The 23796-nt window shown below is 35.5% G+C and overlaps 1 protein-coding gene across 2 annotated transcripts in view; it reads left to right on the forward strand.

The window, feature by feature from the left end:
- Nucleotides 1-9229: 9229 nt before the first annotated feature.
- GABRG2 (gamma-aminobutyric acid type A receptor subunit gamma2) overlaps nucleotides 9230-23796 on the forward strand; it is a 121405-nt gene continuing 106838 nt past the window's right edge. The window contains exon 1 of one of the 2 annotated variants that reach the window (XM_030841217.2): nucleotides 9230-9782. In XM_030841217.2, coding sequence (XP_030697077.1) covers nucleotides 9676-9782 — 107 coding nt within the window. In that variant the 5' untranslated portion in view covers nucleotides 9230-9675. The remainder of the gene's footprint in view (nucleotides 9783-23796) is intronic. The other variant, XM_030841216.2, reaches the window with a different exon arrangement.

The following is a 23796-nucleotide window of genomic DNA, read 5'->3' on the forward strand; positions in this document are numbered from 1 at the left end:
AATAAAACAAAAAAAAAACATGGATTAATTTTTCCTGCTGAAACCTCTTATTTTTTGACAAAGGCAATAGAAATTATTACATATTTTCTGTAAGTTTAAAGAAAGCATATTTTCTATGAAGTATTAATTTGAAGTGCTGAAATATTTTTCCTCAATAAAGTAGTCTGATGGTTTTAAACTATAGTTTGGTAGGCCCATATTGTATTTCCTGAGTTTCTATGTTTTTTTCTTCTGCTGTAAACTGTGCCAAATAAATTGTGATGGCTACAATAATGATTTTATTTATATTTGTGTTTTATAATTAAATTTTTTAAGAGATGAAATCAGTCATTTAAGAACTGATTCACCTTTTAACTGAACCCCCCAAAAGGGAAATTAATTAAAAGAATTCCAAGAATGCCATAAATTATCACTATAATCATTTGCTGTCATTTTCCTTTGTCCTTTTTATTCCCCTGCAGTTTAAAATCCTCTTTTATTGGGTACTTGAAGGGATTCTGAAGCCAGGAGGGGGAAATTCATACTGTGGTTCCAGGCCTCTCTGTCCCAAGAGTGCCATCCACTAATGGTCACACTGAATGATGCCCCTGTGACTCCAAAGTCTAAAAGAAAGTCCCTAGAAGGCATATCATTAGCAGTGAGAGACGTTAGCCTGAAAAAAGTCTTTTACTGTGTCATGATTGCCTAGAACATCTGAAAATCATCACAAGATAATCCACAGCATTGATCAAGTTCTTATATCATGTGCAATTCTGAGTCAATGTTGAGAATGCCTTAGTTTTTCAGGCCTTACTTTTGACAAAAAAAAACAAAACGAAACAAAACCTGTGTGTATATATATGTGTGTGTGTGGAGATATATATATCTTCAAAAGAATGGCTTCAAAAAGAATGGCCAAATTGGCATTCATACATTTTTGTTGCAAATATAAACTGACACAATGTTTCCAGAGGATACTTTCTAAGACTCAACTTTTAGATTTGAACAAATAGTCAATAAGCCTATAGTATGTACCAGGCCCTCTTCTAGATGCTGGGGAGAGAGCATTGGATCTGACAAGTATACAAATACAATGTTGTCGTGAAGAACTGATGTACTTACATGATGACAGGAGCATTATAAGAGGATGAAGAATGAAATAAAGAGGCTCTTTGAGGCCCAGACTTAGAACTGACATATTTGTACATTCCGGTGGACAAAGGGAATTTGAGGTCAGCTCAAATTCAGAGCGGGAGAAATAGACTCTGACAGACTCATCTAATATCCTGAGCAATGAGGTACTTTAACTCTCCCATAAGATTTAAGAAGACTAAGACTGAGATGACCGAGTCAAACTTTTTTTTTTCCAGTTTATTTTAGTGTGCAATAACAAGGACATTGACCCTATTAATGTCATGCTGTTAAGCTAACTTCCTTGAAGGAGCTGTAGATATCTCCTCCCACCTCACTCCCAAGGAAATCCTAGTCAAATTATAGGTCACTGAATGCTTAGAACTGAAAAGATCCTTATATATCACCTGTATCATCCATCACTTTATTGATGAGAAAATAAGCGTTAGAGAAATGAAATAATTTCCCAAGTCATAGAGTTAATGACAGAACTAAGATTTCTGACTCCAGACTCTATGATCTTTGTATTAAATCATGTTTCCTCTGAAGTTTTATTATAGCTCATGATTAAGGAAGTGAATTAGTAACTATGTTATTTATTGCCACAGTTATGTTATTGGAAAACTGTATACAACCATGCTTAAGAGATCAGTTTCTTAGATCAGACTGTCTGGGTTTACAATCTGCTCTGCCATAGACTATAAACTGGGTACTGTGGGTTATCTTGGACAAGTAATTTAGCCTCTCTAAACTAATCTTCCCATGTGTAAAAACTTGACAATAATATTACCTGCCTTCTGGCTTTTTTATGAGGATCAAATAAGGCCTGTCACACAGCACTTTGCCTGTCACAGATTATGCTGTTGATAAGGATAATGTTTATTTTATCAATAGAAACTTTATTAAGGTGAAATTAATAGACAGTGAAATGATTTGATCTTAAGTACATAATTTTATGAGTTTTATCAGTGTATAAGCCTGCGTAATAACTTTCCTAATCAAGAATACTTCCTGTACCCAGAAATTTCTCCTGTGCCTCACCATGATAAGCAACCTTGTTCTGATTTTAATCACATAGATTTCTTTTGCTTCCCTTGAAGGTCATATAAATGGCATCATATAATATATACTGGTGTTTGCCTGGCTTCTTTTAACATAGTACTTTTGAGATTCAACCATGTTGTTGAATGTATATATGTGTTGTGTGTATGTGTATATATATGTATATTATATATTAATATATGTGAATAAATTATTCATTAGATTATTCCTGAATAATATGTTTTTCCATTTTCTAAATATACCCTGGAATCTGATTATCCATTCTTCTATTGATATTTGGATTGCTTCAAATTTGTCTATACAATTCTTACACAGGGCTTTTTGAGGTAAACATACTTTTATTTTTCTTTGATATACATCTTGAAGTAGAATGTCTTGGTCATATGGAAAGTGAATGTTTAACACTGAAAGAAAATGCCATAATCTTTTTCAAATAGTTGTACTATTTAATATTCTTTCTAGGAAATGCATGAGGATTTTTCTGTAGCCTCAAAAAATTTGTCATTGTCACTTTTGCTGATTTTAGCCATTACAGTGCATGTGAAAGATATCATTGTGGTTTCAATTTGAATTTTCTTAATGAATTCTGATGGTGAGAAACTTTTCATGTGCTTATTAGATACACTTATAACTTTTTCGTAGAGTCTGTTCAAGTACTTTGACCTTTTTCTATTGGGTTGTTTGCATTTTCACTATTAAGATGTAAGATTTCTTTATGTTCTTTATTCTGGATACAAGTCCTTTGTAAGACACTTATATTGTGAATATTTTCTCCCTGTATGTGACTTGCCTTTTCATCTTTTAGTAGTCTTTTGATGAACAGATATTTTTTGTTTTTATGAAGACCAATTTATCAGTCATATTTTATATTTAATACATTATACCTTCTCTAAGAAATTTTTGCCTACCCCAAAGTGATAAAGATATTCTGTTTTCTTAAAATTAATAATTTTAGCTTTTGCATGTGACATAAAATAAAGGGCACATGTTATTCTTTAAAATAATTTAATCCTTTATTCCAACATCATTACTTTAAAACATTCATCTTTCCCCTTCAAAATGCCTCACCTTTATTGAAAATCAAATGAATATATGTATAGAGCTCTTTATTCTTTTTTCTAGCTTCTAAAGTCAGAAGTTTAGATCACTGTTTTCTTTATTCAGTGTATTTACAGGCATAAATTTTCCTCTAAGACTTGCTTTAGCTTCACAAAACAAATGTTATGTTGCATTTTCATTTATTTTGAAGCATTTCCAACTTCTCTTGTGGTTTCTTCTTTGATTCACATATTATTTAGAAGTATTATTTTTTCAATTTTCAAGCTTTTTGAAACATTCCTACATATTTTACATTTTTGATTTCTAATTGAAATCTGTTGTAGTTAGAAAATATACAAGCTTTCAAAAATTTGAAATTTATTGAGGCTTATTTTATGAACAGTTGAAAAAGATGTACCTTTTTTACTTTACTCTGCAATTATTGGGTATATTATTCTACAAATGTTAAGTCAGAGGACTTTTAATGTATCCAACTATGATTGTGGAATTTGTCTATTTTTCCTGTTCTGTCCGTTTTTTGTTTGTTTTTTTTTTTTTTGCTGTATGTGGGCCTCTCACTGTTGTGGCCTCTCGCGTTGCACAGGCTCCGCATGCGCATGCTCAGCGGCCATGGCTCACGGGCCCAGCCGCTCCGCGGCACATGGGATCCTCCCAGACCGGGGCACGAACCAGCGTCCCCTGCATCGGCAGGCGGACTCTCAACCACTGCGCCACCAGGGAAGCCCTGTTCTGTCCGTTTCTGCTTCTATTTATTTTGAAGCTCTGTTACTGGGTGTGTAAAATATTATATTTATGTCTTCTTGATGAGTTGATCTTTTCGTCATCATAAAGAATACCTCTTTATCTCCTGTAATACTCCTTGTGTTCATGCTTATTTTCTACCACCATTTTGCTATTCGCATTCGGCTTGTCCCATTATTTTCCCCTCTGGTACTTTCTACCTTCTTTTGCATTTACAAAATAATTTTTGGTATTTTATTTTAAATTTTCTAATGATTTTTAGGTACAACTTTTTATATTACCTTTAGTGGTGCTTTAAAGATTATCATATTCACCTTTAACTTACCAAACCCCGTGTACAGTTGCTATATCATTTCATGAAATAGACAAGAAATTACAAAAGTATAATTTTATTTGACCCCAACTCTAGGCTACTTTGTGCAGTTGTTGACATGTATTTTATACATATATGTGTTATAAACTCCAAAATGCAGTGTTATAAGTTTTGCATTAAAAAGTCAGGTGTCACCTAAAAGAAATATATATAAAACTATATAGTTTCCTCACGTTACCCATTTTCAGGGCGCTTGCCATTGATCTGGGTTCCCATCTGCCATCACTTTCCTCAGCCTGAAGAATTTACCTTAGCATTATTTTCATCTCATCTCTGCTGGTGACAGATTCTCTCAGCCTTCCTTTATTTGAAAATGTCTTTTTTTTTCCTTTCACGTCTGATGGACCTATTTACTGGATATACAATTCTATGTATAATTTATTTTCAGCACTTTAAAGGTATCATCCACTGTTTCCTGACCTGTTGTTTTGATCAGTCAGCCATCATTGTAATATTAACCTCTAGCAATTGTAATGTTTCATTTTTCTCTGGCTACTTTCCAAATTTTCATTTAATCTTTAGATTTTAGGTGTGTGACTATGAAGTTCCCAGGTATAGTTTTCATTGTGTTTACCCTGCTTGGGGTCTACTAAGCTTCTTGGATCTATATGGAATATTTTCACAAACTTTGGGAAAGTTTTTGGCCAATATTACTTTAAATATGTTTATGTTTATTCTCTCTTTCTTCTCCTTCTACACTACTTTATCAGGAGGCTAGATATTGTCTCACAGTTTCCAGTAGTTCAATTTTTTTCAATATTTTTCTCTTTGGTTTTCATATTGGATAATTTCTGTTGACATGTTTTCAAGTTTACCAATCATTTCTTCTACTGTTATTCTTCAATTGCCAATCTGATATTAAAACATGCATGATTTTTTTTCTTTCAGGCATTATAAATTTCAGTTCTAGAACTTTCTATTTTGCTTTATTTCAAAAAATAGTTTCCATTTCTCTTCTGAGAGTCCCTACGGTACACTCATTGATCATATAAGCATCATGGCCATGTTTTGTTTTAAGTCCTTGAACTATTTAAAACAGTTGATTGAATGTCCTTATTTGCTCATTGCATCTCAGGTTTGGTTGGTTTGTACTAAATGCAATTTTTAAAACAATATGTCTTATTGTTTTGTACTTTGTATGTCTTACGTCTTTTTTTTTTTACCATGTTCTCAGATGTTTTATATATTACCAACATTCAGATTATAATACTCCTCTGAAGAATATTGATTTTTGTTCTATTAGGAGTTAAAATTTTTTTAAATTTATTTGTTTTTATTTTTCGCTGCATTGGATCTTCATTGTGGTGGGCAGGCTTCTCATTGTAGTGGCTTCTCTTGTTTCGGAGCATGGGCTCTAGGTGCCCAGGCTTCAGTAGTTGTGGCACATGGGCTCAGTAGTTGTGGCTTGCGGGCTCTAGAGTGCAGGCTCAGTAGTTGTGGCGCATGGGCTTAGTTGCTCTGTGACATGTGGGATCTTCCCGGACCAGGGCTCGAACCCGTGTCCCCTGCATTGGCAGGCAGATTCTTAACCATGCTCCACCAGGGAATTCCCGGAGTTAAATTATTGACAAATCACTTTAATGTTGTGTAAGATTAGTTTTCTACTGTTTTCAGGTTAGTTTCAGTTTTGTCCTTAGGCTTAGAGCAAATCCTTCAAACTCCAAACTCAGTATCTCGTACAGGGAATGGCAGCCGAAACACTGGCTCAACTTTTTCAGTCTTCCAGTTTTTTTTTTTTTTTAGTCTTTCAGTTTTTGCTTTCTTGCAGTCTTCTTGGTGCCCTTCTGCTCTTTCCATTCAAAAACAAATATCTAAACAAAGTTTGCATGTAGATCTGGAGTCTTACCTTTCTGTTGTTACTTTGTTTCTATGATTCCCACCCCACCCCACCCCCCCGCCCTTAATTTGAGCTGCTCTGGCAGCTCCAACTCTCCTCTGAAACCTCAAATCAGTAAGATTGTTGCCTTCTAATAATTTTAACCAACCTTTACCTCTGCAATTCAGGGTTTTCCAGGGATAGGGGACTTTCCAAGCTAAAACCAGGGAAGTTCCAGGCAAATAGGGAGAACTTGATCATTTTTTAAGCATCCTCAGGGAAAATCCTCATAATCCTAGATCTCATCCAATTCAGTTTCCTCTTTTTATGGTCAAACCTTCACCACTTTCAGCCTGCTTTTGGTGACTTTCTAGTACTTTACATAGTTGTTTATTTAATGTTTTGTCGCCCAGTTATAAATGTTATCTGCAGGATGGTTAGTCTACTTCATCATTAACCTAAGTATTTTAATTCTGCAAGTGATAAGAGATTTGGTGTCAACAACCAAATTGATCCAAACTTTGACCTTATAATGCACTTCTGTGTGTAGTAATTATAATAATAGTAATAGTAATAATAATAATATCAAAGTAAAAGTAAACTTCATTCAGAGAAAATTAACCTGCCAAACAATTCTCCAATATATTGACAAGGGCTTGTTTGAATAAGAGGTTGCAGGTGGTAGTTTTTATCTTTCTACGTTTTAATAACGTAAAAATATTAGTATAAAATGTAGGCATATATACACATATATTGTTTGCAATGAAAATATGAACATCACATTTATCAAATAATGGGAATTTAAATATGTATCACAACATATCTTCTTAAAAATGGGCAAGATTAAATAATAGCTAAAATGTGATTACAAAAGAAATTACTAGATGAAGTATCTTATAAATACCAGTGAATATATGTGTGGCAAAATCTTAGAAAATTTATTAAAATACTTTTTTTTTTCAGAGAGCAGCCGCCAGATAGGAAAGCTCCACAGAGGAAAACTGAAACTTACTAGCCAGGAATAGCACAGTTAAAATTGTACCCAGATACTATAAACAGTAAAATTTCCTCTGTGGATTCTCTTAATATGCTGAGAGGTATTCCATTATTGAAATAGATTATAATTTACAGGGATCATTATGATACCAATAAGGAATCAGAATTTGAATTACTACTTTGTGAACGTGATAGCATTCATTCTCACAGCTTCAGTATGCTTATCACTAAACTCAAGGGGGGGAAAAAACTTACATTGGAAAATTGGAAATGTTGTATTTGGTAGAAGGCAGAATTGTCACATCAGTTTTTATTTACAACCTAGTGGCCTTGCATATATGTTGGGTTTGGCCTCCTTTGTATTTTAAAGATTAGGACATTTCTCACAGTTATATTCCCATTTCCTCCGGCAACTGCCTGGAACAGAGCAGTGGCAACTCCATTCAGATGGGGTATGGCCACCCCGGTGTGCATGGTTTCCACCACTTTACTGTTTCACAACTAGCCCTTTTCTTTTACTTATCTCACTTGCTTGGTTTTTGTAGGCATGGGAACATGTAAGCGTTGGCCTACCAAAATATTAGAGAATGTCTTTACTGAAAACACAACAGTATACACCTATTAACAACCTAGGCTCTTTCTGTAAAAAAAAAAAAAAAGAAAAAGAAAATTATAAATATAAGGAAGGCCAAAATTCCTCACAGTGCAGTAAGGAATAAGAAAATTGCAAAAAAACGGATTTGCATTTGTTCTGCCTCTAATTTAATCACCAAAAAAGAAGTCAATTGGCTACTGCATGTGAATGCTGTTGTTTTAACTGGATTTTGTTCAAACGCCGTAAAATAACTGCCTAAGTTCTAAAGGCATGCAGGTTTCCAGGCGTGTCTGTTAGGGCTTTTTTGCTTCAGAATGTGTCTCCTCAGCCTCAAGGAAGCCACCAGTACTTCTCTCTGCTTTCCTTAAGTATATTTTAGGATTGTAGATGAAGTGTGCACCTACTCATCCCATGTTCTATTTCTATGCCTCCTGGACTCCTTACTCAAGTTCCCCACCTGGAAGACTTTCTTGTAGAAAAGGCACTGGTTTTGAAATGACTCCCTGCTATGTTCCAGGAAGGGATCTGATCCGTCCTCTTCACTTGTACTTCTACATGAACATCTTTGCTGTGGTCTCAATTTTGCAGGAACCTTGAAACACTCCTCCACTTTCTTCTCCATGATGAGTGAATGGGATTTCCTCTGCGATGGATGAGCTAGGTTGGCATAAAGGGATATCTCCCATGTATCAGTATCCATGGTAACATTCTAGGCAAGAAGGCAGCATGCTAACACCACTCATCCACCCCAGAAATTTTCAGAATTGTCACCAAGCAGAGCAACAATAACAAAAGTCAAATCCCATAGAGCAAACAGAAATCCCTTTATATTGTTAATGTCCTCTTGACCTTCCCCTTTGTCCAACCTCCTTTCAAAGAGCAGCCTCCTATTTTGTGGTCTGTAGACTTTACTCAGGCAGCTATTTTCATGCATTTATTTTCTTCAACCTTCAAGAAGTTTGTATTTGTACATTTTCACTAAAGATGGAGAGCAGAAAAAGGAGTGAATACTGGGGATCATAGATTCTTCTTGTTTTGTAATTCTATCAATGTTTTCTCCCTTCATTAAAATTGAAAATTCACCAAATCTGTTTTCTTACGGGATGGTTTACAGAGAAACAGCCAATCCTCCCCCACCGTCTGCTCCCCCTCCCTCTACAATGTAACCGTGATTTCTAATATTGCATGATTTTAAATAAGGATTCTTGGCAGATCTGAAGAGAGAAACCTTCTGTCGTTGGTGATATAGTATGTGGTCTTCCTAAGCACCTCTTGTCCCCGTGAAAGCCCGTCCTTGCATACTTTTGTGGGCAATAAAGGGTTAAAAGGCGCTGGAAAGACACCACGCATGTGTTAATTCCTGCTGCAGCAGCACGCATTGCTTCCACTTTGACCTCATAGTTAATCTGCGTGATAGTTAACTCACGCAGAGACTCGTGCATTTCTTTTAAACACACACACACACACACACACACACACACACACACCTGCTGCCCTCTAAAAGAAAAATCAAAACAAATCAAATAAACAAACCTCAATTGATGGACCTGGAGGAGTATGTGTGAGCGTGGGGGGCATGAGTATGTGTACGAGTGTGCATGCGTTTCCCTTTCCCTTATTTGTCTCCTGTGCGTCTCTCCCTGTACCCTCCCCCTGCCTCAATTATATTATTCCCCGGGACTTGGAAGATGCTCCCTGAGCTGACGCTTTGATGGTATCTGCAAGCGTTTGTGCTGATCTTATTTCTGCCCCCTGAATATTAATTCCCGAAGCTGCTAGCAATACAGCTCCCCAGTGACGGGACCTACTAGAGGCAGGTGGGGGGAGCCACCATCAGTTCATAAGCATAATAATAATACAAAGGGGAGGGATTCTTCTGCAACCTAGAGGCTAGAGGCAGGGGAGAAAAAAAAAAAAAAAGCGATGAGTTCGACAAATACATGGAGCACAGGAAGCTCAGTCTACTCGACTCCTGTATTTTCACAGAAAATGACGGTGTGGATTCTGCTCCTGCTATCGCTCTACCCGGGGTAAGATATGCCCTTTCCGGCGTCGTTTTGTTTCAGAGAGGTTGGGGGAAGGGGTGGGGACAGAGGAACTCGGGAGACCACCCAGATTTAAAAGACTCTTATAGGATTTGGGGCTTTGTAATTTAGGGGAATGTGAATATTTGGGGCGGGAAAAAGGAGGGAGGAAAGAGAAAGGTCACTTTCATTTATTTATTAATTTATTGGATTTTCTTTATTTGTTTTAGAATGGAAATGCTAACGTCATAAAGACTTTGTGTTTGGGGAGTAGCATTTTGATAGTACTGCAGTCTGATGTCTAGGTGGGCTGTGCTGATACATGCCGGCATTTGAGGCCATGTTGGAGGCGTTTGGGTGCGGGTCTGGAGGAGAAAACTGCAAATGGGGTCCTGGCGCACACCCGGGAGACGTGTGTGTGTTTGTGTGTGTGTGTGTGTGTGTGTGTGTGTGTGGATGGGTTCTGTTCCTGTATCCAAAGTATTGCTTGCTCCTGCACCTGGGCATTCTTAAGATCAGCCAGCCAGGTTTTCTATCCAGCCCCATTGACTTGGCAGCAGACTCCCTGGTGGGCTAACAGGGTTCAGCACCAGGGACAGCAGTCCTGTCAGGGCCAAATGGAACGAGGCTTGTCTAACCCCACGGGACAACTTTACATCTACACAGGACATCGTTATAGTATAGACAGAAGGCCGATGGAGCCGAAGAGCACTAGTGACATCTGGGGACCCTGCTCTGATTATCCCTAACCCCTCCTTGAGATAGGAGGGGCATTGCTGGGCATGGGGTAGAGAATGTAGTTAATCAGTGCATGGAGGGATATATGTCTGGAAAAGAGTTGGCTTTGCTGCAGTGTTGAAAAATATGCTGAGCCAGGTGAATGTGATGCCAAAATTGTGAAGTTATGCATTAATGTCTTAGAGCCTTGTTGCACTGAATAGAAAAGATGGGAAAAGGGGGTGGTGGATTTCCCAAAATCCTGAGCAGGTGTGTGTTGCGAAGTGTTTTGCACCTAAATTTTTTTGAACTTCCCTGCACCAAAGGTATCAAAGAACTATCCCTTCACATATAGTTCATCATTTATCCACCCACCAAAACAACCCCCCTGCCCAACACGTACCATCAGGATTTCCAGAGGTCCATTGTACTTATATTACTTGCACTCTTCTATACTGTCACTTTGAAATAAAGCTGTAAAAATATTACCCCAAATCTGCTCAAAAAGAAAGAAAGAAAGAAAAACTAGCTATAGAAGAAATCAAGCCATTGCCCTAAGGTTTTCCTGGGAGTTGACACTCTTATGTAGTAGTTGTAACAACGGGAGATAAAAGGGATGGGGGTTAAAAGGTTATTTTATTTTATTGAAAATTTCTAGTTAACTTCACTGGTCCTCCATTCTCTAGGGTAGGTAATGAGGAGGTACAGATTTCAGTAAAAAAGAGACCCAAGCAAAAAAGGAGTGAAAGTCTCTCTTTGGAGTCTTTGGAGTTTCCAAGCAGAGAGAGGGGCCTGCTTAATTCTACCAGCACTTTTCATACCTCCCTGCTTTACTATAAAAATAGAATATATTTTCTTTAAGAGTGTAAGATTAAGTAGTTTTCTTAGAAGAAGGCTTTTTACTGGAAATGGTTTATGTGTAATACATTTTAGTGGAATACTGGAAAAACAGTTCTTTTAATTAAAATTTGCACACATATTTTACTATTTAATGTTGTATGTAACTCTTAATTTGTTTCAGACATTAGAGAATTTATAGTTACTTGTTGATAGGAAATATTCTCATGTTCTTACCATTTATGAAACCTGTGGATTAAAATCTAGTCAAGACATAGGGAAATATGTCTTTCCTTCTTACACACTTACATCCATCTTAGTAAACAACTTTATAACTGAATAGATGAGAATATTTTTATATATTTTACTCCAATGGTCTTATTTTAACCTAAAATGTGCAATTTTATTATTTTTCCTAATACTATCATATTAAGATGTCTTCTTATTGCAACAGTCCCACCTTTTCTTTTCCAATTATCATATAAAAAGTAATACTTAGTGATACATTTTAATTTTCACTTATCATAGTAGCTTAGATGAGCTTTTTAAACAGCTCTAAATAATGGGAGTTATGTGTCATATAAACTCTCCAATAGGAGGATATTCACATTTTCTCAGTAATAACAGAATGGAGTCATTGCAGTTTGGTGCAGAGAATGTGATCAGAGTTTCAGTTTGCTGCAATCCCATTTAAAAAAAAAAGCCATTTGAATGGCTGAATAGAGCTGGATGAAAATAGGAGCTTTGATCTCTGAAGCTGATCTTGAAGAAAGATAAGTGACTAGAAAAATGTGGGATTCTGGGAGCAGTTTGAAAAAGGCTTTTTGGGTAAACAGTGGTAGTAGAACTACCTAGAAACTTGAAGGGAATTTTTTTTAAAAAAAGAAACATTTAAATGACTTTTCATTTACATAACTCCAAAGAATATTTTTCGCTCTCATTAAAATGACTAAATTCATTAGTTTGTGTCTCTACAAAAGTAAAACAAAGAGGAATATGAAGCATTGAAATGAGGATGTTAATAGCCAATATCTCTTCTTATATGTGGGATAGTTAATTTCTTAAACTCAAAACTATCTAAACTGTCACATATCTTATATACAATGCTATCATAGAAATGGTCTGGGAAACTTGCTAAACTTGTATGATTCTTGAACCATACAAGCTTGTTATTTACTATCCTTCCAAATTCTCCACTTGGTTTTATTAGAAAAAGAAAAATGAAATCACTTCCTCAGCATATTTAATTGCTTATAGACATAACATTTCAAATAGTCTACGCTGAGGCAAACATCTATCTGGAAAAAAAAAGAAAAATATTTATCACCCAGTATTTCCCAGGATCCAGCTGCCCACTACCCTCTAGACAAAATATCTGGATTGTAGGCAGGAATTTAAAAATTAGCTTTTAATTTAAATTCGTTACGTATGTGTCTCTGATATCCTAGACTCAGTTTAGAATACCTAATCTCAAAATGATTGAATTACAGAATATTTAGTGGTAGAGGTCTCTGTTCTCCGTATTTTAAAATTTGCTTCATATCAAGGATTTGTGCTCAAACTGGAAGAATGTTAAGACTGACTTTAGAGACTTTATCTTTGCTGTAAATATTATTTTACTAGGGCTGTGGCTGCTTCTCACCATCATAACTTCGTAGTCATTCCAAGGCAGACTTTCCACAGCTTAAGTACAAGTAGGCTTTATTGGAATGACATATACTTGTTGAAGGGGAGCAGAATTTGCCAACACAAAATATGCCTCTTTGGCATAAGGATTATTTAAGGCTGATTATTTTTAAGAAACAGCAGATACAGGTGAAGCTTAAAACTGAGTGGAAGTTACCCTTTTGTAAGAGGCATTCACATTTATAATGGAAATCTCCATGTTTAAGGGTGTCTCCCTCCCTGTACCAGAAAGAAGAGTTTGCCTAAATACCTAGAAACTTACCAATGGTGAAGGCAGGGGCTTAAATCTGCCTAACAACCGTCCCCTTGTTGACTGTGCTTTACTTAATAACCTCCCATAACTGGCTTCCCCTCCTCCCAACATCTTTTGTCTTTAGCTGGAGATGGTATTTAAGATGATGGCTTGGGCCATTTGAAGGACTTACTCAGCTTTCTGGGTATCTCCCATGTATACAGGAAATATACATGTTGTTACTTTTCTGTTTTTTTTTCTTTTCCTCTTGTGAATCTTTTTATTACAAGGATGTCTCAACCGAGAACCTAGAAGAGTAGAAGGAAAATTATTTTTCCTCCCCTACATGGTCATCCAAAGTACTTCTGCTGAATTCAATGATCACAGAAGATTGGTAAAAAGTTAAAATTAGTGCAGTTCAGGAATTGTTTGACCACCCAGGTATCAGAACAATTTAAAAATTCAGGATTTCATTTGGGATGGGCACATTACCTATTCAGGTAAATGTGAAAGAAAGAATTCATCCTCTGCTACTGGGTTAGAAGAGATCCATGTGACATCTTCAAAGTCAGAAACCAGATAGTCACAATACAATATTTTCAGATTTTCCAATCTACTTGTGTCATGTATATACATACACTGAATCAAATTTTTTAAATATATAAATATTAACATATAATAGATTTTAATTAACATATACAAAAGTTATATATTTTAAATGCATAAAATATAATTATATTATACATAACATATATACACACACACACACAATTTTTACTAAAATCTGCGACATAGTTGTTGTCAACCACATTCGACAGACTTGGAAACCAAGATTATAGAGAGATTAAATGACTTGTTTAAAGGCAACAGATAATTAGAAGTAACATCAAATAATGATAATTATGTATGTGGATAGAAATAGAGTCCTATAATGATAGGTGTATAGATTTATATATACTTCCCACCATCCTGGGGTTCCTTTCTGGGTCCCTTGGTGGGTGCTTTCCAGGAACCAGGACATGTTTCTCACTCCAGTCAGCAGCACTAATCGACCCGCCCCCCTCCCGCCCCCCCATAGTTTGCAGCGAGTCACTGTGAGTTCCACGCATGACCTGCCAACAGTGTTGATGCAGCTGGAGCTCTCTGCCTTCTGTAGTGCCCCTCCCCCGCAACTCAGCACTTAACCCAGTACTTTTCACCACTTTGCTCCAGACCCCTTCTCCCATAGCAGGATCTCAGAAGGCCTTTCACCTCCCTCCCTTGTCTCTTGGGCCATAGCCACTCTGATCTCAGTGTATCTTTTGCTAAATACACTTTTTCTGTATAAATAAAAAATGATTTGGAGTTGTTCTCTGAAAAAATATTGTAAAATGTATACATACAAGATAATGATAACTGATTATATTTTAGATCTGTCACTAATGACTTCTGAATTTTGTGTTTTCTGTTTTGTTTTATTCCTTCTGAATTTTTTGATCAGTTTCATTTCATCAGTACTGTTTGCTCATAAGTGTAGTAACTAGACTAGATTATTAAGTTACCAGTCAATTTTAGTTTTTATAATTATCTGATTTCACCTTCATATAATAGAAGTTAGAATAGATACCTTGCATCCAATCAGCCCACTGAATAAATTAAAATGTTGAATCCATATAGTAGTGTGGTTTGAGGTCCTCAGTCCCATCAGTCACTCCATTTCTAAATTTACCTCACAATTTTGATTGAAAGCTCTAAACAGATATGCTTAGAAATAAACCACTCTTCAGTTGTTTCATGAGTTTAATAACATGTTAAATGATATTATTTAGTCCCTGGGGAAAAATACATTAAGAAAGTATATTTTCTTAATGGTTATATATAAATAAAGCATAGTTTAATCTGCAATTCAGTCATGACCCAGAAATTTAACTACTGCTTGTCATCCCATTTTCAAAGAAGAGAATTTGTCCTCCACTGAGAAAATTTATAGGATAATTTGCTTAATGTTGTCCCATAGTTTTCCTACAGAAATTCTATATTGAGGCAACCATTCTGAATATTAAAGTAGAAATAATGTTACTGTTTCAATATCTGGATAGCTCTATCTTCAATATATAGATATTTAAAGTTGACCTTTTTAATCACCTCAGTCAAACGAGCAACAGCTCGATTAACTGTGGCACGTGAAAACTTAATATCAAAGTGCTTAAGTTTTAATTTCTAGAGGAATAAAAAGTTACACTTTCTACAAATTAAGGCTTTATTTTTTTTCTGAGAATGTTTTCGTGCACACTTTTATTCTCTCTATAGCTTTGTAAATTAGATAAGGAAGATAACATTTTAGATTGTCCAAATATTCTTTTTTGTGTGTGTGTGTGGTACGTGGGCCTCTCACTGTTGTGGCCTCTCCTGTTGCGGACCACAGGCTCCGGACGCGCAGGCTCAGCGGCCATGGCTCACGGGCCCAGCCGCTCCGCGGCATGTGGGATCCTCCCGGACCGGGGCACGAACCCATGTCCCCTGCATCGGCAGGCAGACTCTCAACCACTGCGCCACCAGGGAAGCCCCTTGTCCAAGTCTTCTTGAATGTTGGTTGTAGAGCAAGGGTTGAGACTTCCCCAGCCATATTCCTAGTGCAATACCCCACACCACTCAACAATAGTCACCCTTTTTCTTCGTAAAAGTAAGAAAATACTTGGATTGTTTTGAGGTGTAAAAGGCTTTACTGGGAAAGTTATTTGCTATTCATTTCTTCCATATTCTAGAGAATACACATCTTTTAAAAGGAAATAAAAACCTCCTTTTAAGTTATACATTCGTAGCTTAGATAAAATTTAACTCAAAATCATATTAATCCCCACTGTATTATGAAATAAGAGGGCAAAATCTGGTAATAATTCTATATTATTATAAAAATCATTATGGAACTCTATAAAGTACCATGTAAATGCTAAGTAAATAGTGCTGATATTACATTCTCCACCAATTCATAAAGAAAACCATCTGAATACCAAATAACATAGTGAGGAAAATAAAGAATGCTTTTTAAGCAAAGGTCCTTTGTAATAATTGAAACCCTGCCATGAACTCAAGTATAGTAGTAGAACCAAAGTTTATGTGGTGAGACAGATAAATATCAAGTTCTGTAATTTATTTAGGCATATTTAAATAAAATGGCCAAAACAAACTGAATATAACTTTTCAGTGTTATCTTGGTAGGAAGAAATAAATGACTTACTCTTATTTATGATCTTTTGTGCAGGTTAACAGTCCCTTTATATAAACTGCTTTTGAAAACACATTTGAAATACCATAAGTGAGGGAAAAAACTCTAGATATAAACTATAGAAATGAATTAATTCTTAATTCATTAAAGGAATAGTATTGCAGCCAGGTCTGTTCTAGGAACTGGGTATATACTTATGGGGCAAAAGTCTTGATGTCCGCCATCATGGAGTTTGCAATCTCATGGGGTGCAGGCAATGATCAAACCAATATACGAATAATTATTAAGTTTTAACTCAGGTAAATGCTACACAGGAAAGTCATACGGTGCTATGAGAGAATATATCAGCTTTCTAACTTGATGAAGGCATAGGCTAGAGAAACTGAGTGAGATCCACAAACTAGCTGAAACTGATCTACAGTCATCTAATTGATCAGTTTTAATATTTCAACATTCTTTTCTTGGTTATAATAGTCTTTGCTGGATTTTTTGCCCTCGGTTGAAGAGGTTGTCACTTGAAAAGTGAATGGTATTTTCGGGGAAGAAAGGTGGTGAAAATTTTTTTAATGTTCTGAAAACTATTTTTCTTTACTATTTAAAAAATTATGTAATAGACAAGAACTATATTAAGGATAATTAAATAAAGTAACACATCATTTATGACATTATTTTAACACAAACTAAATTTACTAACCAATGGCCAGTTGATGGGCTTTTGCTCCACTCACCCCCATCCAGTACGTCTTCAAGTTATATATGCATAAAAGTAGATCTGTTTTCCTACCACCACCTCCAACTGAGACATGTCTGATTCTTTGTCAATCCAATATAAATAGTCAACTACAATCAAACGGGGAAAAAACACATGACCATCTTAAATATAAATACCAGTTGTGAACGTCAGTTAATTTCAGACTTGGATATAATACGATAAGAAAAATACAGTGAATATTTTGGGGATTTTAGAATTACATGCAAAATGCACCGTGTATGACCTATAAAAATGTGTACAGAAGGAGACCCGACACCTTGTGGGATCTCAGTTCCCCGACCAGGGATTGAACCCGGGTCACTGCAGTGAAAGCTTGGAATCCTAACTGTTAGGCTACCAGGGAACTCCCGCAGTGACTTTTCAATATTGATAAATTATAATCTTTCAGCAAGAGAATAGATGCTAGTAATTATATGCTAATAAATTATCAACTGTTTTTTTTTAAATCTATTTTACCTATTGTCTTCCAGTATCCCCCTTCATCTTATTCTTAGAATTAGCAAGTGTGTATTTAGTTCCTTTCAAGTAATCATCATTCTAAAAGCAAAGTGTCCTATACTCATACACATACACACAAATCATCAGCTTTGGGTAATGCCCTTTTTAATCTCAGAAAAGAATACTTTTCCCATTATATTAAAGAGATTGAGTAAATATATATTCTTCTTAAATTATTCCAAAAGAAAGAACAAACAAGTTATTTTAAATCTGAGGTAGTATTCAGATATTTCCTGTTTTTAATAGAAAAGTAATTTTCCTTAGTATTTCTTAGAGGGAAAATTTAAAGTGATAATTTTTAAAGTCAATAACAACATCTCAGTGATTCCAGGTAAAAATTATCATTTAACTAAATTACCTTCTTTTAACTTAACTTTATTAATAAAAATAGGCATTCTTTATTTTAAAATTAATTCTTAATTTTAAAATTAATTCTTAAATTTTAAAATTCAACAATTTTCAGAAAAAAATTGTTGAATTTTAAAAAAGTGTACATTTGAAATTGATTATTCTTCATTAAATTCCACAACAAATTATTTAATTAATTACTTAAATTATTTAAATAATTACTTCATAACCTTCATAAACCCATACTTTATTAATCAAATTATTAGAAATTATAAAAATTTAGACACTTTTAGTTTATTCTACATCCAGGTAAATTTTTCATTATTTTATTTTATTTTTTACTTTTTATTTTGTTTTATATTGGAGTATCATTGATTAACAATGTTATGTTAGTTTTAGGTGCACAGCAAAGTGATTTAGTTATACATATGTAAGTATCTATTCTTCTTCAAATTCTTTTCCCATTTAGGTTATTATAGAATATTGAGCAGAGTTCCCTGTGCCATGCAGTAGGTCCTTGTTGGTTATCTATTTTAAATATAGCAGTGTGTGTGTGTCAATCCCAAACTCCCTATCTATCCCTCCCCCCACCCTTCCCCCCTAGTAGCCATAACTTTGTTCTCTAAGTCTGTTTTTTGTAAATAAGTTCATTTGTATCATTTGTTTTTAGATTCTGCATATAAGTAATAGCATATGATATTTGTCTTTGTCTGATTTACTTTGCTTAGTATGATAATCTCCAAGTCCATATATGTTGCTATAAATACCATTATTTCATTTTTTTAATGGCTGAGTAATATTCCGTTGTATGTATGTACCACATCTTCTTTATCCATTCATCTGTCAATGGACATTTAAGTTGCTTCTGTGTCTTGGCTATTGTAAACAGTGCTGCAGTGAACACGGGGGTGCACATATCCTTTCAAACCATGTTTTTTCCAGATACATGCCCAGGAGTAGGATTGCTAGATCATAAGGTAGTTCTGTTTTTAGTTTTTAGGAACCTCCATACTGTTCTCCATAGTGGCCGCACCAATTTACATTCCCACCAACAGTGTGGGAAGGTTCCCTTTTCTCCACACCCTCTAGATCATTTATTGTTTGTTGATTTTTTGATGATGGCCATTCTGACCGGTGTGAGGTGATATCTCATTGTATTGATGGTTTTGATTTGCATTTCTCTAATAATTGGCGATGTTGAGAATTTTTCATGTACCTCTTGGCCATCTGTATGACTTCTTTGGAAAAATGTCTATTTAGGTCTTCTGTCCGCTTTTTTTATTGCGTTGTTTGTTTTTTTGATTTTGAGCGGCATGAGCTGTTTGTATATTTTAGAGATTAATCCCTTGTCGTTCGCATCATTAGCAAATATTTTCTCCCATTCTGTAGGTTGTCTTTTCATTTTGTTTGTGGTTTCCTTTGTTGTGCAAAAGTTTTTGAGTTTCATTAGGTCCCATTTGTTTATTTTTGTTTTTATTTTCATTACTCTAGGAGATGGATCGAAAAAGATATTGCTGCAACTTATGTCAGAGTGCTCTGCCTATGTTTTCCTCTAAGAGTTTTATAGTATCTGGTCTTACATTTAGGTCTTTAATCCATTTGGAGTTTATTTTTGTGTATGGTATAATTTTTAACTAAATTATCTTTGGGAAGTCCCTTAACCCTATAAGCACCATTTGTTTTATATCTGTAAGACATTTAATTGATATTGGTATATTGTAGTATGTAATGTTCACCCCTAAAAATGTGGAGAGTGAATAACAGAAATACAGCCATGTTTAAATGTTATTAATTTAAAAATCTTTAATTTTATGCCTTCTATTATGAAATGATACTTAAAATATGCCTGAATTTTCCAGTAACTGATTTATTGAAAATGCTGGATATAGATAGCTATGGTCTAGAAATTATGATTCTCTTTAAATGTCATCTATTGAATCTCTCTTCCCCACACCTGGACAATACCTAACGTAAAAGCAATGAATTTTCCATTCATTTTACAGTTTATAATGATCTCATTTTCAGGTATTAAAGTCTCATCTAAATTGATCCTTCAAACTCTCACTCACTTTAAATTTTTTTCTGTTCTCTGATCAGCCCTGACCTAAGATTTCTGCTGCCTGCCTGACACTATTTCTTCATTTTTTTGTTAGGCTCCTCTTCTCTTTTTATTATGCTGCTTTTGGCTTTTTCAAGATTAGAGTGGAGGGAGGAAGGGCAGTTACCTTTGCGGAAAGATCTTATTGTTCTCTGGGTGAAAAACGCCTAAATGTTTAGTCATTCTTTCATGGGGGGTTGGATGGATTCTGTGGAGCTAACCCTCTTCCTCCTTCCTCCTCCTGGGGACCTTTAGAATTGCACTGTTCCCTGACATGGGTCATGCTGTATGAGGGCTTGATGTTTTATGACAGGCCCTCAGCTCCACTCTAAAGACACATCTACCCTGACCTTCTACTAGCATTTTCTTGCCAAATAGACTGTTTTTCTGGCATCCATTTAGCTCAGGAGGAATGAATGAATGAAAAACAAACTCAGGAAAATTGCTTGTCGCCTTCAGAAAGTGAAGGTCCTTTTCTCACTCAGATTCACTATTGGGATTGTTCAAGCCAGCCTATCACCTTTAGACTTTTCCAGGAAAAAATCAGGCTACATTAGTCATTTGGACTGCTTAAATTAGAGACCACAGGCCAAATTTTGCTAAGAATTCTCTATCTACCCTGTGTTCAAACAGCATTAAGAAGCAGATGTGTAAGTTTTCTGTTTTGGGTAGAGATAGCAATTACCCCTGTTAGTCTCCCCTAAATGGTAGACATCAATGAGTGGGTTTCTTGACTTTGTTTTCTAGTTGCCTTGAGGTAGAGGTGGAACATATATCACTGTGAGGAGGGGATATGAAACTGCACCGTTCTTTCTACACTTAGGCCAATAAACTTTTTCCATAAGAACTGCTTTCTTATTGAATCCTTAGACTCCTATTTTACAGCCCCAAAGTGGGTGAAGGAAAAAGAACCCAGGACTGGTTTCTTGCCTTCTCTAGCAAGTTCTGCCTCTTCTTGGCCGCCTACCACATTTGTGTTAAATGAGAATATAACACTTCTCACTTATTTTTCTCAGTGCTGGGACATCAGTTATGATAACAATGGGGAAAGTATATTTAATATTACGTTACCCGTGCAATTCATTTCTTCCTGATATCCACTAGTTAATTCACCTTCTTCAAATCTTTGCTCAAATATTGCCTTCTCAGTGCCTACACTGATTACTCAATGTAATACTGCAAATGTCCCTCAACCCTATACTCACAATTCCACTTATTCTCTTCTGTGTTTTACTTTTCCTTAGTCTTCAGTAATTAAGTAGAAAATTTTTTATTATGTAGCTTACTGATTTATTATTTTCGGTCTTCTTCAGCTAGAATCCAGGATTAATGAGAGCAGAGATGCTGTTTCTTCCACTGTTATACTCCAGGCTTTTAGAGAAGTGTCTTGCTCCTAATAAATGTTCAATAATTACTGTTTAATTAAATAATAAAAACTGCATCTCCTTTTCCCTGAAATTTATCTTCTCTTAAAAAAGGAAAAAAAGGTACTTCCCTGGTGGCACAGTGGTTAAGAATCCGCCTGCCAATGCAGGGGACATGGGTTCGAGCCCTGGTCTGAGAATATCCCACATGCCACGGAGCAACTTAGCCCATGTGCCACAACTACTGAGCCTGTGCTCTAGAGCCCGCGAGCTACAACTATTGAGCCCACGTGCCGCAACTACTGAAGCACATGGGCCTAGAGCCTGTGCTATGCAACAAAGACAAGCCACCACAATGAGAAGCCTGCACACCGCAATGAAGAGTAGCCCCCGCTCGCCGCAACTAGAGAAAGCCCATGCTCAGCAATGAAGATCCAACACAGCCCAAAAAATATAAATAAATAAATAAATGTTAAAAAAAAGGGAAAAAAGAATCTTTTCCATAGTACCTCACTCTAAGTTCAGCATATATGGCTGGTGACCAAAACAAAAAAAAACAAACAAATCCTACAGAATCGTGTAGTCCTGAAGAGCATAAGCTATGGAGCCATACTTGACCAGGATTCATATTTCTGCCCTTGACATTTACTACTTGATGGCCCTCAGTAAATTTATTAACTGCATTCATCCTTAGTATCTTCATATAAAAAAAGGAATATAATAATTCTTCAAAAGCTACTTTTGAGTAGCACTTGACATAATACATAGTACATGGCACATAGTAAACTTCTCTTACATGTTGTTTTTGTTACTACCTCAGGGTCATTATTTATTTCCTGGGGATATTCCTAGAGACACAAATAGTCTCTCCACCCCTGTTAAACGCTAAATTTGGGTAAAGTACAGGAGAGGGGTTTCTTAATAAAAATTCAGTAATTCTCTAGTCCCCTGTCTTAATTTGTATAAGATGAGAAAATTGGATAAAGGTCCATAAGTTTCTGGAATGACTATACTGTTCATTCATTTTAGATCAATACTAAAAACTTGATAAAATTCCTAACACGTGTGGATTAGGTCCCAATAACAATAAAATATGTGGTGACACATGGGACTTCTTTCTGAAGACAGGTTCTTTAACTATATGCAAAAAAGAGAGAACTGATATTTTTCTATTCAAGGTCATAACTGAGTCTTCATTTTTTGTGTGTGCCTTATGGATCTGATAATAGAGTGAAATCCAACATCCTCTGTCACCTAGGTTACTGCATCAGCCACCTAAAGTACCTTTCTGATGCCAGCTTTGCTACCTTCTGATTTATTCACCACATAGCAGAGAGACTTTTTTCCTAACAAATATTTTCCTAAATAAGGACATAATTTAGATTCAATAACTGTTGAGTGTTTAAGTGTAGAGTTAGATAAAATCTTTTCCAAATGTGTACACCAGTATCACCACCACCCATATGTATATATACATACATATATTAGTTTCCAATATATATATTTGTTTCCATCACACTTGGAGGTTTTCTTCTGCCCTTTCCAATTAATCACCCTTCTAGGCACCTGCCTTCTCCTTGACTTCAGACTATAAGTAATCTCCCAAGCACATTCTTAATAGATGTTTAAGTATCAATGAAATATTTCAGAAAAATGAAGATGTACATAAAGCAGAAGTTTCAAGATAACAATTATACACTCTGACTCAGGTGACCTCAGTAGTGTCCTTCTGAATTGCTATCTTGTGAATCACATTTTGTTTAATCCCCAGTGACTGTGTTCCTGGCACTATGCAACATGCAGAAGCTATAGCATTGAACAAGGCAAACACAGTCCTTGTACTTGTGGAATGTATATTTTAGAATAAAGACATGCTTTTAAAAACATAATACTACATTATATATATCATATATTATAACCATACTTTTATATATATTCTTATAGACAATATCCTACATATATATTGATTTGTTTCACTTATTGCCTCTGATCTAAGTAAATTTGTGTAACCAGATAGATATTTTACACTCAATCATTTTTTAAATCCACATATCCATGTGATTCTGTCCATTTTCCCCTTGAAACTGGCTAACATGGGATATTATTTGACTCTTGTTGAGCTTTCAAGCACTATGTTAAATGCAGAATGAAAATAAATGTAAAGTAGACAAATTTCCTCCTTCCTATGAAGGAAGACACATTTCCTATGAAGGCTTCCTGCCTTTCTGCCATAAATAAATAGGTATTGCATTCCTAATACTTG

This window comes from Globicephala melas, chromosome 3, assembly GCF_963455315.2.
Source record: "Globicephala melas chromosome 3, mGloMel1.2, whole genome shotgun sequence".
In the NCBI taxonomy this organism is placed as follows: domain Eukaryota; kingdom Metazoa; phylum Chordata; class Mammalia; order Artiodactyla; family Delphinidae; genus Globicephala; species Globicephala melas.